This window comes from Ornithorhynchus anatinus, chromosome 4, assembly GCF_004115215.2.
Source record: "Ornithorhynchus anatinus isolate Pmale09 chromosome 4, mOrnAna1.pri.v4, whole genome shotgun sequence".
NCBI classification, from domain to species: Eukaryota; Metazoa; Chordata; class Mammalia; order Monotremata; family Ornithorhynchidae; genus Ornithorhynchus; species Ornithorhynchus anatinus.
In genome coordinates, this window is record NC_041731.1 from 91,148,940 (window position 1) to 91,163,335 (window position 14,396).

Here is a 14,396-nt window from a genome sequence, read left to right on the forward strand (position 1 = left end):
GATATAGTATAGAAATGAAGGAAGTTCCAGGTTGGAGAGAGGGCATGAGCAGAGGATCAGTGGCGAGAGAGGCGGGATGGTGAGTAGAATGGTTGGTATTTGAGGAGTGAAGCGTGAGGGCTGGATCAAAGTGGGAGAGGAGGAAGTTCAGTAGGAGGGAGAGAGCTGATTGAGCCCTTTAAAGCCATTGGTGATGGTGTGGTTCGAGCGGCACGGTATAAATTTAAGTGTGCACAGGCTTGGGAGTCAGAGGTTGTGAGTTCTAATCCCGGATCCGCCAATTTATCGGCTGTGTGACTTTGGGCAAGTCACTTAACTTCTCTAAGCCTCAGCGACCTCATTTGAAAAATGGGGATGAAGACTATGAGCCCCATGTGGGGCAACCTGATTATCTCCCCCAGTGCTTAGAAGAGTGCTTGGCACATAGTAAGTGCTTAACAATTACCATCGTTGTCATGTGCTTAAGAAAGAAGGCCCCCGCCACTGATAATTCTCCCAACTTTAATAATGCACTAGCCTCAGTCCAGGTATGAAGATTGGGACCAAGGCTCTATACAGAAGAATTGATTAGAGTGCTAATGGTTTGCACAGTGGTCCTGGCTCTCTGTCGGCAGTCACGCTCCTGCTGGGACGTGGGTAAAGCACGTGAATAGACAGACAGAGAAGCTGTACACCAAAAAGTGCATGTAAGAATTTCTAACAGCCAAAATGACACAGGTGCAGTGTCTGTGCTGGGCTGTGTTGATGGTAATGATAATAATGGTATTTGTTAAGTGCTTACTATGTGCCAGGGACTCTACTAAGCGTTGGGTGAATACAAGCAAATGGGGTGGGACACAGGCCCTGTCCCACCTGCGGCTCACAATCTCAATCCCCATTTGCAGATGAGGGAACTGAGGCCCAGCGAAGTGACTTGTCCAAGGTCAAGCAGCAGACAAGTGTCAGAGTGGGATTAGAACCCATATCCTGCTGACTCCCTGGCCCTATCCACTGGGCCATGCTGCCTCCCTGTCTCCCTGTATTGCTGTAGACCCGCAGGCAGGATCAGTGTGGTAGTTTTGGAGGTCTGTGCCGCCCATGTTTGGCAGCTGTTTTCAGGATTCCTGTAGTATTGACCACTGTCCTCTAGACTGCTAGCTTGTCGTAGGCAGGCAGTGTGTCTGTTGGATTGTTTTTCATATATATTATATATATATATATAAAGATATAGATATTTTCACAAACATAGTTATATAAATGCTTAGAGAAGCAGCATTGCCTAGTGGATACAGCACCGACCAGGGAGTCAGAAGGACCTAAGTACTAATTCCAGCTCTGCTACTTGCCTGCTGTGTGGCCTTGGGAAGTCATTCAACTTCTCTTTACTTCAGTTCCCTCATTGTAAAATGGGGATTAAGACTCTGAGCCCCATGTGGGACAGGAACTGTGTCTAGCCTTATTTGCTTATATCTACCCCAGTGCTTAGTACAGTGCCTGGCCCATAGTAAGTGTTTATCAAATGCCACAGTTGATCACCTGGTACAGTGCTCTGCACACAGTAAGAGCTCAGTAAATAAGATTGACTGACTGATCATGCATCATGTCCTCTGTGGCACTTCTGGGGCTCTTCAGAGGTAACATGTACACTGGATTTTGGCGGGGAGAAAGTATGACAAGTAAATGCCAAATAAGGTGGTTTATTCACAGAAATCGTCATTAATTTTCTATGGTTATGGGTTGTACAATAATTAAGGTATTTGTTAAGCACTTACTATGTGCTGAGCACTGTTCTAAGTGCTAGATCTTACCTCCTGTGCTGGAAGTAGATCCAGAACATCTAAAACCCAACAGGGAACCTTGTTGAATTCACATGTAAGCGTTTGATGATAGTTGTAAAGGTAATCGTCATCAGAATTTCAATGACTTTAATCGATCATCTCCAAATGCATAGCTCAGTGAAAAGAGCATGGGCTTGGAAGTCAGACATCATGGGTTCGAATGCCGACTCTGCCACTTGTCAGCTGTGTGACTGTGGGCAAGTCACTTAACTTCTCTGTGCCTCAATTGCCTCATCTGTAAAATGGGGATTAAGACTATGAGCCCCATGTGAGACAACCTGGTTACCCTTTATCTACCCCAGCACTTAGAACAGTGCTCTGAACATAGTAGGTGCTTAACAAATACCAACATTATTATCATTATTATTTTAAGCTGCTGGCTGATTATTTTTTTTTTTGCCTCTTCCTTGATTCCAGTTAAAGAGGCCTTGGCTCCTATCAAATTTAACCGATGGGGTCTCCCAGAAGTGGATCCAGAAACGATGCAAACTAGCGAACCATGGGTGTTTGCGGGCGGTGACCTTGCCGGTCTGGCAAACACTACTGTGGAGTCGGTCAATGATGGAAAACAGGCTTCCTGGTACATACACAAATACCTGCAGGTAAGATGTCCACCTAGAATTCCTGTTTTTTTTTCCTTCCCAATCACCTTTGTTAATTTCTTTGTGCTACCTATTCCCAAATATTTATGGAACTCCTACTACAGAAAGAAACAATAATAATGATAATAATAATTATGGTATTTGTTAAATGCTTACTGTGGCCTTTTCATATACCTGTTATAAAAAAATGAGCAATTCTTTATTGATTATATCCTAGTAACTTTCCAAATAGTGTGATTTTTTTCCTGTTACCGATAAAGTGAAATCATCTAACTGAATTCCACCAAATGGTAAAATAATAAAGTTTTAAATGCAGAATGCACAAATCAATTGGAATTATTGGTTTAGGTGAAATAGCATGGCCTAGTAGATAAAGCACAGGCTTAGGAGTCAGAGGGAACTGGGTTCTAATCCTGGCTTCTCCACTTGTGTGCTGGGTGACGTTGGGTAAGTCACTTAACTTCTGTGGGTCTCAATTACATCATCTGGAAAATGGGAATTAAGAGTGTGGGCCCCATGTGGCAGTCACTGTATCCAACCTGTTTAACTTGTATCTATTCCAGAGTTTAGAACAATGTTTGGCACTTAGTGCTTAACAAGAATTATTATTATTGTTGTTGTTATTAATTATCATTATTATTATTGGAAATCCAACTCATGCAAAAAGGTAATTTTCCAGGGGGAAATGAAGATGACAAAGTGAATTATGTTTAAAGGATGTGTGTTTTCAGGAGAAATTGGAGAAGCGAGACAACTATAGTGGCCTGGAATGTAAGGCTGCAAAGTGTGATGTCAGCCAATGCATGAGCGCAGTGGGATAATCCAGTGGGTCAGCCTTTGCCCATTTGAGTCTCATCTACAGATGAGGGAGATGAGTATGAGTCAGGAGCAGTGTTGTCACCTTCTTAGGGATTTTGGACATCTCCAATGCCTGAAAAAGAACCAGTGGGAAAGGGACAGTTGGAAGTAGAGGAGCTAAATTACCCCCTGTACTTCTCCTGTTCTCAGGTTTTAGTGCTGGGAATTTCCTTGTAGGCTTTTCAGAGCCCATTGGCTTGGAGGATTAGGGAATTGGTCACAAACCAGTTGAGTCTGGAAGGTGGAAAAATAAGGGAATATTTTCACTTTAACCCCCATATGCCAAATACAGTGAAAGGAATATTTCAGCATTACTCACAATATGGCAGAACCAACCAGCTAAGGAGCTAAATGATATAAAATTAGGCATTAACAAAACGTAGGAAAAAAGCTACACCGGAAGGAGAAGAGAATCTGCTTGAATTTGGATCACAGTTACCTATTACATATGTCCCAGTATGTTCATTTGCTGATTAGAAAATCTGTCATAATAAAGGTACAGACTGTCACAGGCAAAAGTCAAGAAGTTCAACGGTTAATGCTCTTCTAAATTATTTTGGTCATTAGGAATGCAAATAAGCAATTCTCTGGTTAGTCTCTTCAGGGCATTGTTCATAAGCAAATGGGAAAGAAAACTGGAACTTTTGCAAGAAAGTCCTGTAGAATGAAGATACTTTTGAGAATGAAATAATATATTGGCAAGCTTTGGAATTGTGAAACCCAGCCTGCTATTATCATTGGAAATATTGGGTGGATGATTATTATCATGACTATAAGATCCCCACAACATGTTCCATTCCAGTGTCTCAGAAACCAAGAACAATCTGGGCTGCTGGAACAGGGAAGGTGGGCCCCTTCACACCCACAATTCATTGCCCACTGGTGAAAGATGTTTAGCGGACCCTGAGCAGAGGTACCTTTTAGGTACCTGGGGAGGCCTTCAAAAATATCCATTGGTAGTAGTGGCCTAAAAGCTGTCTCTGAATACCATGCTTTCATGTTCAAAAGATGCAGCTTGCTTTTCATTTGTGCCCCAGTCTTTGTGACTTCTACTTTCCATCATTTCCTAGCTGTCAATTGCCCCAACTCAGAGATGTGCAGCAGATAATACAAGGTCAGCAATAAAGGACAGTGTAAGGTAACATGATGAAGCACAATGTGTCAAAAAAAAAAAAGGAAAAATTAGCCATGATTTTGCATATTTCTGAAGCACTAGTTATTATGGAAAGAAAATAAGTCTTTAGGAGTGATTTATTGATGTGACTGGTTGATGTGAAGGTGTTAGCTGTGGTTGTTAGGATAATGCTTTGTTTCCTGGAGCCCATATGTCATCATCAGTGGTATTTGTTGAGGGCTTACTGTGGGCAGAGCACTGTATTAAATACTGGGGATAGTGCAGTACAACAGAGATGATGGTCATGTTCCTTTCCCAGAATGAGAAAGACAAGGGGATGACAGAGTTTGGGTGGGAAGTTAAGGAGTTCTGTTTTGGCTGTGTTTATTTTTTTGGTGTTGGTGGGACACCCAGGTAGAGCTATTCTGAAGGCAGGAGGAAATGTAATGGCATAGTGGGTGGAGCACAGGCCTGGGAGTCTGCTATATGACCTTGGGAAAGTGACTTAATTTCTCTGTGCCTCAGGTACCTCATCTCCAAAATGGCGATTAAGGCTTTGAGCCTGATGTGGGACAGGGACTGTGTCCGCCCTGATTACCTTGTATCTGCCCCAGTACGTAGAACTGTATTAGGCACATATTAAGCGCTTAAATACCTAAATTATAAACTAAGCTGTCTTGCTCTGGTAAACAGGAGACCCATTGGAGATTAAGGAGATCAGGGAGATATGGGCTGTGGAGGGATCCATTCCAGACCCCGGGCGCTCTCATGGTCGGACATCAGGTTGACTGCTCCAGTCCCAGGACCTCATCCTTGCCTGGTCTTCCAGCTTCCTTGTTGTTCCCTTCCCTTCCCAAAGGCTCTGGGCCAGCCTCAAGGCTGCGGAACATTATCTGGTTCCTCCGTGCCCAACCATCAATCCTCCCTTTCACCCTTCTACATAGTTTCCGTGCAGACACCAAGCTATTTCATCTTCCATTCATTCATTCCTATTTATTGAGTGCTTACTGTGTGCAGAGCACTCTACTAAGCACTTGGGAGAATACAGTAAAGCAATAGACACCTCAGAGTACTTTGCACTGTATTTGCAAAGCATGGCTTTGACAGTATGGTGAAGGAATTAATTTAATTGTATTCATTCATAGAGCACTGCACTAAACTCTTTGGAGAGTGCAATATGACAAAGATGTATGTTTGCTGCCTACAAAGAGCTTACAGTCTAAAAGACGGTGACAGACAGTGATATAATTGAATAAATTACAGATAGTCATAAGTACTGCGGGGCTCAGAGCGGCGTGAATAAAGGGAGTCAGTGCTCATGGATTCAAATCCTGGCTCCTCCGCTTGTCAGCTCTGTGACTTTGGTTGGACAACTCACTTCACTTCTCTGTGCCTCAGTTACCTCATCTGGAAAATGAACATTAAGACTTTGAGCCCCACATGGGATAACCTGATCACCTTGTATCCTCCCCACTGCTTAGAACAGTGCTGTGCACGTAGTAAGCACTTAAATGCTATCATCATCATCATTATTATTATTAAGTGCAAGGGTGACACAGAAGGGAGTGGGAGAGGAGGAAGGCCCCTTCAAGGAGATGAGGTTTTAATAAGGCTTTACAGATGAAGTAATCATAAAGACAGCTGAGCTTGCGTATCGTGATTTAGGGTTAGGTGATAATACTATCATTATAAAAGAGCATTAAATATATTTTGTTTGGTGTAAATGCTACATGTTTTAAATGTTTGGCTTCTTTTCCAGTGAATGAGTTGGTTATCCTCCTTCCCAGATTATCCATTTTTTCCCTTAGGATACTTTTTTCCTTATTTGTCCCTGTAAGATCCTATTGGCAGGGAAGTTAAAATGTTGTTGGTGTCATCATCTGCAAACTTGGGGATGATCTCTGAAATATATTTGTCTGTGCAGGGGTCACTTCCCAATTCGGCATTACAGTAGACAGGTTCATTTCCAAAAGATGGGTATGTCAAATTGCTTAAAGTGGAATGCTTCTGATACTTTGTACTGAGCTAAAAATCCTTGTAAATCAATATATTTAGAGGGCGATTACTTATTTCTACCCAAAATGGCTTCCTTATCCACAGTTTAATTTTTTTTTTATGACTGGACTGCTAGAATCCTGAACGATTGATTCAGGAAAATGTTTCAGGGGACAGGTGTTGGGATAGAGAAACTTTCACCGTTAGTCATCAGTTTGAATCTGCCCTAAGTCAAAAGTGACAGAAACTTATCGGCTTTGCTGGCTGTTCAAAAACAATGCAGAATCATTTTATGATTTCAGAAGACACGTACCCATGTGTCCCAAGGTGACTCTGGGGTACTGACCATCTCATGGTCAAATGCTATCTCGTGACCTCCTGAGCCAGCAGGCAGAACTCAGAAGTGAGGGTGGGATTCCGCCCCCACAACCAAAATTTCCAGATTGACGGCCCAAACTGGCAATATAGAAAGTGTCCCTCGCCCCCATGCTAATCAAATTAGGTAAAGCGGAGGTGGGAGGGCAGAGATGGGATAAACTGAGGCCAGGAGCTGGAATGGTCTAAGAGCACAGGTGATAAATCCCTGCAGCCTCTAACCTTCTGGGCAGAGGATGGGGACTTGCAGCAGCAGCTGCAGGTTGCCTCTGGCCAGAGTGTGAGAAGGCCACTCTGCCTGTACCAAGTGAGAAGCCGTGGAATGTGTGAGTGACCCATCCTGTCGAACGCTCGTGGGGCTGGAAGCCAGGTGCTTCGCCATGGGTAGCTTCCATGGGGAAGCAGCGTGGCTCAGTGGAAAGAGCCTGGGCTTCAGAGTCAGAGGTCATGGGTTCGACTCCCGGCTCTGCCACTTGTCAGCTGTGTGACTGTGGGCAAGTCACTTAACTTCTCTGTGCCTCAGTTCCCTTATCTGTAAAATGGGGATTAATTGTGAGCCTCACGTGGGACAACCTGATTACCCTGTATCTACCCCAGCGCTTAGAACAGTGCTCTGCACATAGTAAGCGCTTAACAAATACCAACATTATTACATTATTATTATGCAACACCTAAGTGGATTCCTCCCGACTGGGGCGTGCACATGGTGGGAGGTAGCTGCCTCACCACGTGCGGGGAACGCAGAAGTGGACTTCTCTCAAGTGGGAAGGGCACATGGGTGAGAGCTAGCCACATAACCACATGTGGGCAATTAATAAATCAATTCTGCCTGGGTGGGCCCAGGTGTTCTACCATGCCCGAGTAACATACGAGTATATTCCTCCCGTTAGGGAAGCTCTAACATCACCAATAATCATATTCCTCCCAAAAGGGAAATTCATTTTGTTGTGTCTAAATAATCAAATAACTCAATTGGCCTTGTGGAATAAATTTTATACAAACCTCAGGGTTTCTGTCCCCGGCCTCTCTCTCTCTCTCTTTCTCTCTTTCTCTCTCTCTCTCTCTCACCATGCTGATTCTGAACGAACCCATCCCTGGGTGACGGGTGACACCTTGCCACAAAAGTCACCCTCATTAGTACTAAAGGGCAATTATTGTGGAAGTTTTAGCAAGAGAAGAAAAAAGCTGAATCCTAAAGGAAGGCTTAGTGAAAAGAGCCTGGGCTTGGGAGTCAGAGGTTGTGGGTTCAAATCCCGCTCCGCGACTTGTCAGCGGAGTGACTTTGGACAAGTTACTTAACTTCTCTGTGCCTCAGTTACCTCATCTGTTAAATGGAGATTAATACTGTGAACCCCAATTGGGACAACCTGATAACCTTGTATCCATCCCAGCGCTTAGAAAAGTACTTGGCACATAGTAAGCACTTAACAAATTTTTATCACTATTATTATTGTCTCCTCTTTCAGTAACCTTGATCAACTTAGAATCAGGTGAATGGGCTGAGTCACGTCATTGGCTGTAGAAGACTTTCTTAATAATAATGGTGGTATTAATTGGCTTGCTGTGTATCATGCACTGTCCTAAGTGCTAGGGTAGATAGAATTTAGCAGGTCAAACACAGTCCCTGTCCCACATGGGACTCACACTCTAAGGGAGAAAGAAGATCAGGTTTCGGATCTTCATTTTACAATTGAAGAAACCAAGAGAGAAGTTAAGTGACTTGGCCAAGGTGCCATGGCAAGCAGTTAGCAGAAGCAGGATTAGAACCCAGGCCTGTTCTCTTTCCACAACTTCACACTACTTCCCAGTCTTGTCCAGGATTGGTAGTGAGAGTTCCCTCTTATTAAACTGATTCTTAAAAAGGGACTTTTTAAAAAATCACCCCCCATAATTAAATTGCGATTGAAACCCAAAGCATTCATAAATCTTATTTCTTTGAAACCACTCTGCATCTCTTTCAAGTGTTTTATATTTCTTTTTTGAATTGCTTATTAATTTCACCTGTACTTGGCTATGTCACTGAACATTTAGGGAGGCCTTTTGACTCTTGTTAATCTTCTAGCTCAGGATATACTGAGATAACAAAATGAAAAGACAATGGAAAGAAATCTTTGAAGATTGGAAATTCAAAGTTCAACAGAGGCAAAAGGATCATTGCCAAGAAAGCCAATTGAAAGCATATGAATGCTTATCAGTAAATGAAATCTCTAGCTTCCTGTGGTTTTTATGATTTGCTAGATTATTTGAGGGACTTTTGCTTCTACACTGCCTTTAGGGAGTTTTCTGATTTGCGACCTTCCTGAAGTAATTGTCTTTTCTGAAAGACTGTATTTGACTTGACAGAATAGTCACTGCAGGGGGAAAAAAAAAATCCATAATGAACTCTCAAATCATGCAATCCTAAAACTGCCCAGACCAAATCTAGATGTTTTGCCATCATTTTAAAAAATGGTCAATCACCATACAGGTTTCAGTCATCCACTTAGGCTTGCAAATACGGTGAGAACTGTGTAAAACCTGACAGGGACTTGAAGACGTTGCTTCAGTAGGAGGTGTTTCTGCCTTTGGCTGAAAAGTGACTGCAGCAGAGTCGGGCATAAACTTGAGCACATAAAATGGCTCGCTTACTGCATTGATTTGGTCTTCTCTTTCCCTTGTGTCATGGATAAGGAAGAGAGCTGGAAAATCTCTAATGCTACCGAGTGTTTCTTATTCAAAGTGGGCTCTCGGAATCATAGTGTCACAGTATCTCTGTATGCACGCCAACCTCTTCAAAAGCCCTGTTTTCCTGTGAAAGATACTCTTCGGGGTTGTCAAAACCAGAAGAGCTATGGCCCTGAGAATTAGAAATTTAAATGGAACAGGCTTTAATATTAGAACATTTTTGTTACCCTTTGCAGGTTTTGAGGCAGTTTATTCGACCTTACAGTCTCACCAGGAAGCTAATGGGAAAGCCTTGCAGCAATCTTCGCACAAAAGTTTCCAAATGTCAAGTGTCATCTTTCCAGCTGTTAGATGAATGGGTAGCCAAGAGGCATTTTGGGGGGGAGAGGGGAGGGGCAGGGGGTAACAGCCCCTGTGAAATCCGGCTGCCGTGTCAGAATAGGCAACACTTTGGCCTAGTTTGCCAGTTAGGGTACTACTTGTGAATGGACGAGCCAGAAAGGCCACTTTATTGTGAAGGTAAAGATTGAAAGCCTCCTCCAACGTGTTAGCACTTGTGGAATGAACACACCATCAGGGAAAGTGTCCTCCTTTGGTCCTGTATTAATTTTTGAAACCTCCAGGGCCTCAGAGCAAAATAATCTCATCAATCGGGCTGTCTCTTTCTCCCCTAGGATAAGATCGTAAGGCTTTTAGAATGACAAATTTATTGAAATCTTACGATTCATTAAAATAAATTCCCTTTTGGTTGATACACTTAAAATCCTAGGTTAAAGGAGGATTTGTATAAATCTTTGACCATGTCAGTGTTGAAAACAATGACTATCAATAAAAAGACTACTTTGAGCACACTGGATCCCGGGTAAGACCTTGGAATGCTGGAAAAGATAATCTTGCCGTATTTCATGGCAAATTGCTGCCTCCAGGCTAGTTAAATGTACTTCACTCAACTGGGATCATAGTATTATGATGACTTAAGTCCTTCACTAATATGGGTACTGTGCCTTTAACCTTATTTCTGTTCCATGAAGAGGAAACGGTATTTGCTAGTCAGATGAGCCAAATCCACTGAAACCCCTGATAAATGTCAATATTAAAAAGAAGAAAACCCTGCATTTGAGAAGAGAAGAATTTGGCCTTGTTTGATGATTTTCTTTGGGTAGCATATCAACAGTTTTAAAATTTCAGGATAGTGATGCCTCCAGAGAGTCAGCTTATTTTCCATTGATATCCTTCTCCTGATTAGAGCAGCTTTTTTTCCATTTTGGGAAATAAAATGTATTTTTACTCTAAATGAGCTATGGAGAGGCTTGAGACAGGGGAAATCACGATGGAGATAAGGTGCAGAAACACTATGGCTAATAAATAATGATGATACCCATTTGGTGGCTTAGATAGAATTCCAGCCCATTATTAAAGCTAATGGCTTGCCTGAAAATTGATCCAAATTAAAACTCTTTCTGTAAAGATAGAAGTTTTATGGCATGGAAACAGAATGCAGTGAGAGCAACAGTATGCAAATAACTTGTGGGATGAGGTGGCAGAATTGCTCGTAGAGTAAAACCAGTCTGAAGCCCTAGAGGAGATGATATTAAAATTATCTCTGAGGGCTAATAGGCCATGGAGGCAAATTATTGGCAAGAGAAAGAGTAGAAGTAATGTGGCTTAATGGCACAAGCCTGGGAGTCAGGACCTGTATTCTAATCCTGGCTCCGCCACTTGGCGACTGTGTCACCTTGGGCAAATCACTTAACTTCTCTGTGCCTCAGTTCCCTCATCTGTAGACTGGAGATTCAGTACCTGGTCTCCCATCCCCTTGGATTGGGAGCCCTATATGAGATATCTGTCCAAGCTGTCTTGTCTCTACCTGAAAGTTTGGTACAGAGTACAGTGCTTAGGGACATAAGTGTTTAACAAATACCACTATTTTTATTAGTCGTAGTAGAAGTATTACATTTACTATTATGTACTACAGATAAACCAAAGCAAACACCCAGGATGCATCTGGGCAAGGAAGAATTTTGGTGTCTAAACCGACTAAAGGCCCTGAGATTTCATCAGTTGAAAACCTAAGCAAGCTATAGTTGAAACAGACAGAGAGGATTGGGGGTGAAATTTTATTTGGGAGACCTTCTAAAAGTCTACTGAATTATATGGTAGCTTTCCAGGATTAAAAGACAACATTTTATATAAATATGGGCGATGAAAGGAGTGCTTCCTAAATGCAATCTTCACCATGTTAATAGTATAAAGAGCCTGGGCTTCGAAGTCAGAGGTCATGGGTTTGACTCCCAACTCTGCCACTTGTCAGCTGTGTGCCTGTGGGCAAGTCACTTAACTTCTCTGTGCCTCAGTTACCTCATCTGTAAAATGGGAATTAACTGTGAGCCTCACATGGGACAACCTGATTACCCTGTATCTACCCTGGCGCTTAGAACAGTGCTCTGTACATAGTAAGCGCTTAACAAATATCAACATTATCATTATTATTAATTAATATTGAGCACTTGCTATTTATAAGCATTGCACTATGCCAATCACAACTTTGCAAATGTTTGGAAGAAACACTTCTATGTCTCTAGCCAGAGAACCTGGGAGACAGGAGCCCTGGGATTAGATATATACATAAGCATTTATATACATAAATGCTGTGGGGTGGGGAGGACGGGAGGAAAAAACAGAGCAAGTCAGGGTGAGGCAGAAGGGAGTGGGAGATGAGGAAAGGTGGGGCTTAGTCTGGGAAAGTGTCCTGGAAGAGAGGTGCCTTCAGTAAGGCTTTTAAGGGTGGGAGGCTCTGAAAAGAGATCTGAGGAAATGGATCATTTCTAATTAGGACTGTGCCTGGGAGTGAAATAAAGGGAAAGAGAAGAGTGAAATAAGGAAAAAGCAACTGACTCTAAGCATAGGGGGAGAACTAAAGCCCAGAGTGGGGAGATGGAAGGGACGGTTTGGACTAATAATGATAATGTTGGTATTTGTTAAGCACTTACTACATGCAGAACACTGTCCTAAGTGCTGGGGTAGATACAGGGGAATGAGGTTTTCCATGTGAGGCTCACAGTCCTCATCCCCGTTTTACAGATGAGGTAACTGAGGCACAGAGAAGTGAAGTGACTTGCCCACAGTCACACAGCTAAGTGGCAGAGCTGGGGTTCGAACCCATGACTTCTGACTCCAAAGCCCGGACTCTTCCCACTGAGCCACACTGCTTCTCTGCCCAAACCCCACTCCCTAACATTTATTCCAATGTCCTAGTTATGACACAGGACCATTCAGTCCCCACCTTTCCACTCCTCAAAACCTTCAGAGGTTGCCCATCAGCATCAAACAGAAACCCTGACCTCCATCCCTTCTTACCTTCTAAATACATTTGAACCTACCCTTCTACCCTCCTTTACCACTGTCTCCATTCCCTCAGAGGTTGAATATACCTGCTGCCCCAATCAATACATCACTGCTACTTATTGAACACTTATTACAGCTGGAGTAGAGTACTTCGTGCTCAGGAGAGTATGAAGTTTGTAGAAGAGCACTTCCCTCAAGGTGCTAACAAGAGGCAGTGTGGCCTAGTTGATTGAGCATGGGCCTGGGAGTCAGCAGGACTTGGATCTTGTCTGACTTTGGGCAAGTCACTTCTCTGGACCTCAGTTACCTCATCTGTATAATGAGGATTAAGACTGTGAGCCCCACGTGGGACAATCTGATTTTCTTGTATCTACTCCAGTGCACAGAACAGTGCTTAGCACATAGTACGTGCTTAACAAATGCCATCATTAAAATACCGTCGGGTTCGAAAGATTGGGAGCCTCTTTTGGGGAAGAGCACAGATTTGCCAGAAGGAGGTGTGTGGAAGAGAAGGCCGGTGAGGCCGGTGTGGTCAAATAGAGGGATTTTAGAGTCGGTGAGGATAGAAATTTTAGAGTAACTAGAGATGATGAGATTAAGCATATGTCCAAGTTGGTGAGTGAGTAAACTGAGGTGAAGCAGGAGGGCAGTGGAGTTGAGGAGTGATAGCAATCAGTCAGTGATTGAGTCATCAGGAATATTTATATGATTCACACATGGAGGGAGAATATTGACTGATCAATGAATTGTTTTTATTGAGCACTTACTGTGTGCAGAACACTGTTCTAAGGGCTTGGGAAAGTACAATATCAATCTGCCTTTTACTGAGCATTTATTAGGTACAGAGCACTTAGGAGGGTACAATATAAAAACCATTTGGACTGTAGAATGAAATATGGACTGAAGTGGGGAGAGACAGGAAGCAGGAAGGTCAGTGAGGAGGCTGATGCAGGAATCACGGAAGTATTGGATAAATGCTTGGATTAACCTGGGAGCAATTTGGGTGGAGAGGAAAGGGCAGATTTCATCGAGGTTGTGAGCGTTGAACCAACAGGATTTGGTGACATAGTGGGTTAAATGAGAGAAATGAGTTGAGAAATGAGAATAATACCAAGGTTACTGGCTTGTGAGACAGGGAGGATGGTGGTGTTGTCTACAGTGATGAGGAAGTCAAGGGGAGAACAAGGTTTGAGTGCAGATATGAGGAGTTCTATATTAGACATGTTAAGTTTGAGGTCACTAAGATTGTCAAACCCTTGTCAGGTGTTAAGACAAGCAGCGTGGCTTAATGGAAAGAGCCCGGGCTTGGGAGTCAGAGGTCATAGGTTCTAATCCCAGCTCTGTCACTGGTCAGTGGAGTGACTTTGGGCAAGACACTTCACTCCTCTGTGCCTCAGTTACCTCATCTGTAAAAATGGGGATTAAAAAATGGGACAATCTGATTACCCTGTATCTACCCCAGTGCTTAGAACAGTGCTCTGCACATGGTAAATGCTTAACAAATGCCATAATTACCATTATTATTAGTTATTATAAATGGAGGAGAGTAGAAGAAAGTGTTATTGCAATTGGAGAGAAAGATTCTATGCAGAACAGATAGATCCCAGAATGACCAATGACTAAAAG

General features: G+C 42.9%; 1 protein-coding gene across 1 annotated transcript in view; it reads left to right on the top strand.

Moving 5' to 3' along the window:
• DPYD (dihydropyrimidine dehydrogenase) overlaps positions 1–14,396 on the top strand; it is an 832,560-nt gene that overhangs the window by 418,822 nt on the left and 399,342 nt on the right. Inside the window, exon 12 of the mRNA XM_029062931.2 lies at positions 2,235–2,419. Coding sequence (XP_028918764.1) covers positions 2,235–2,419 — 185 coding nt within the window. The remainder of the gene's footprint in view (positions 1–2,234; positions 2,420–14,396) is intronic.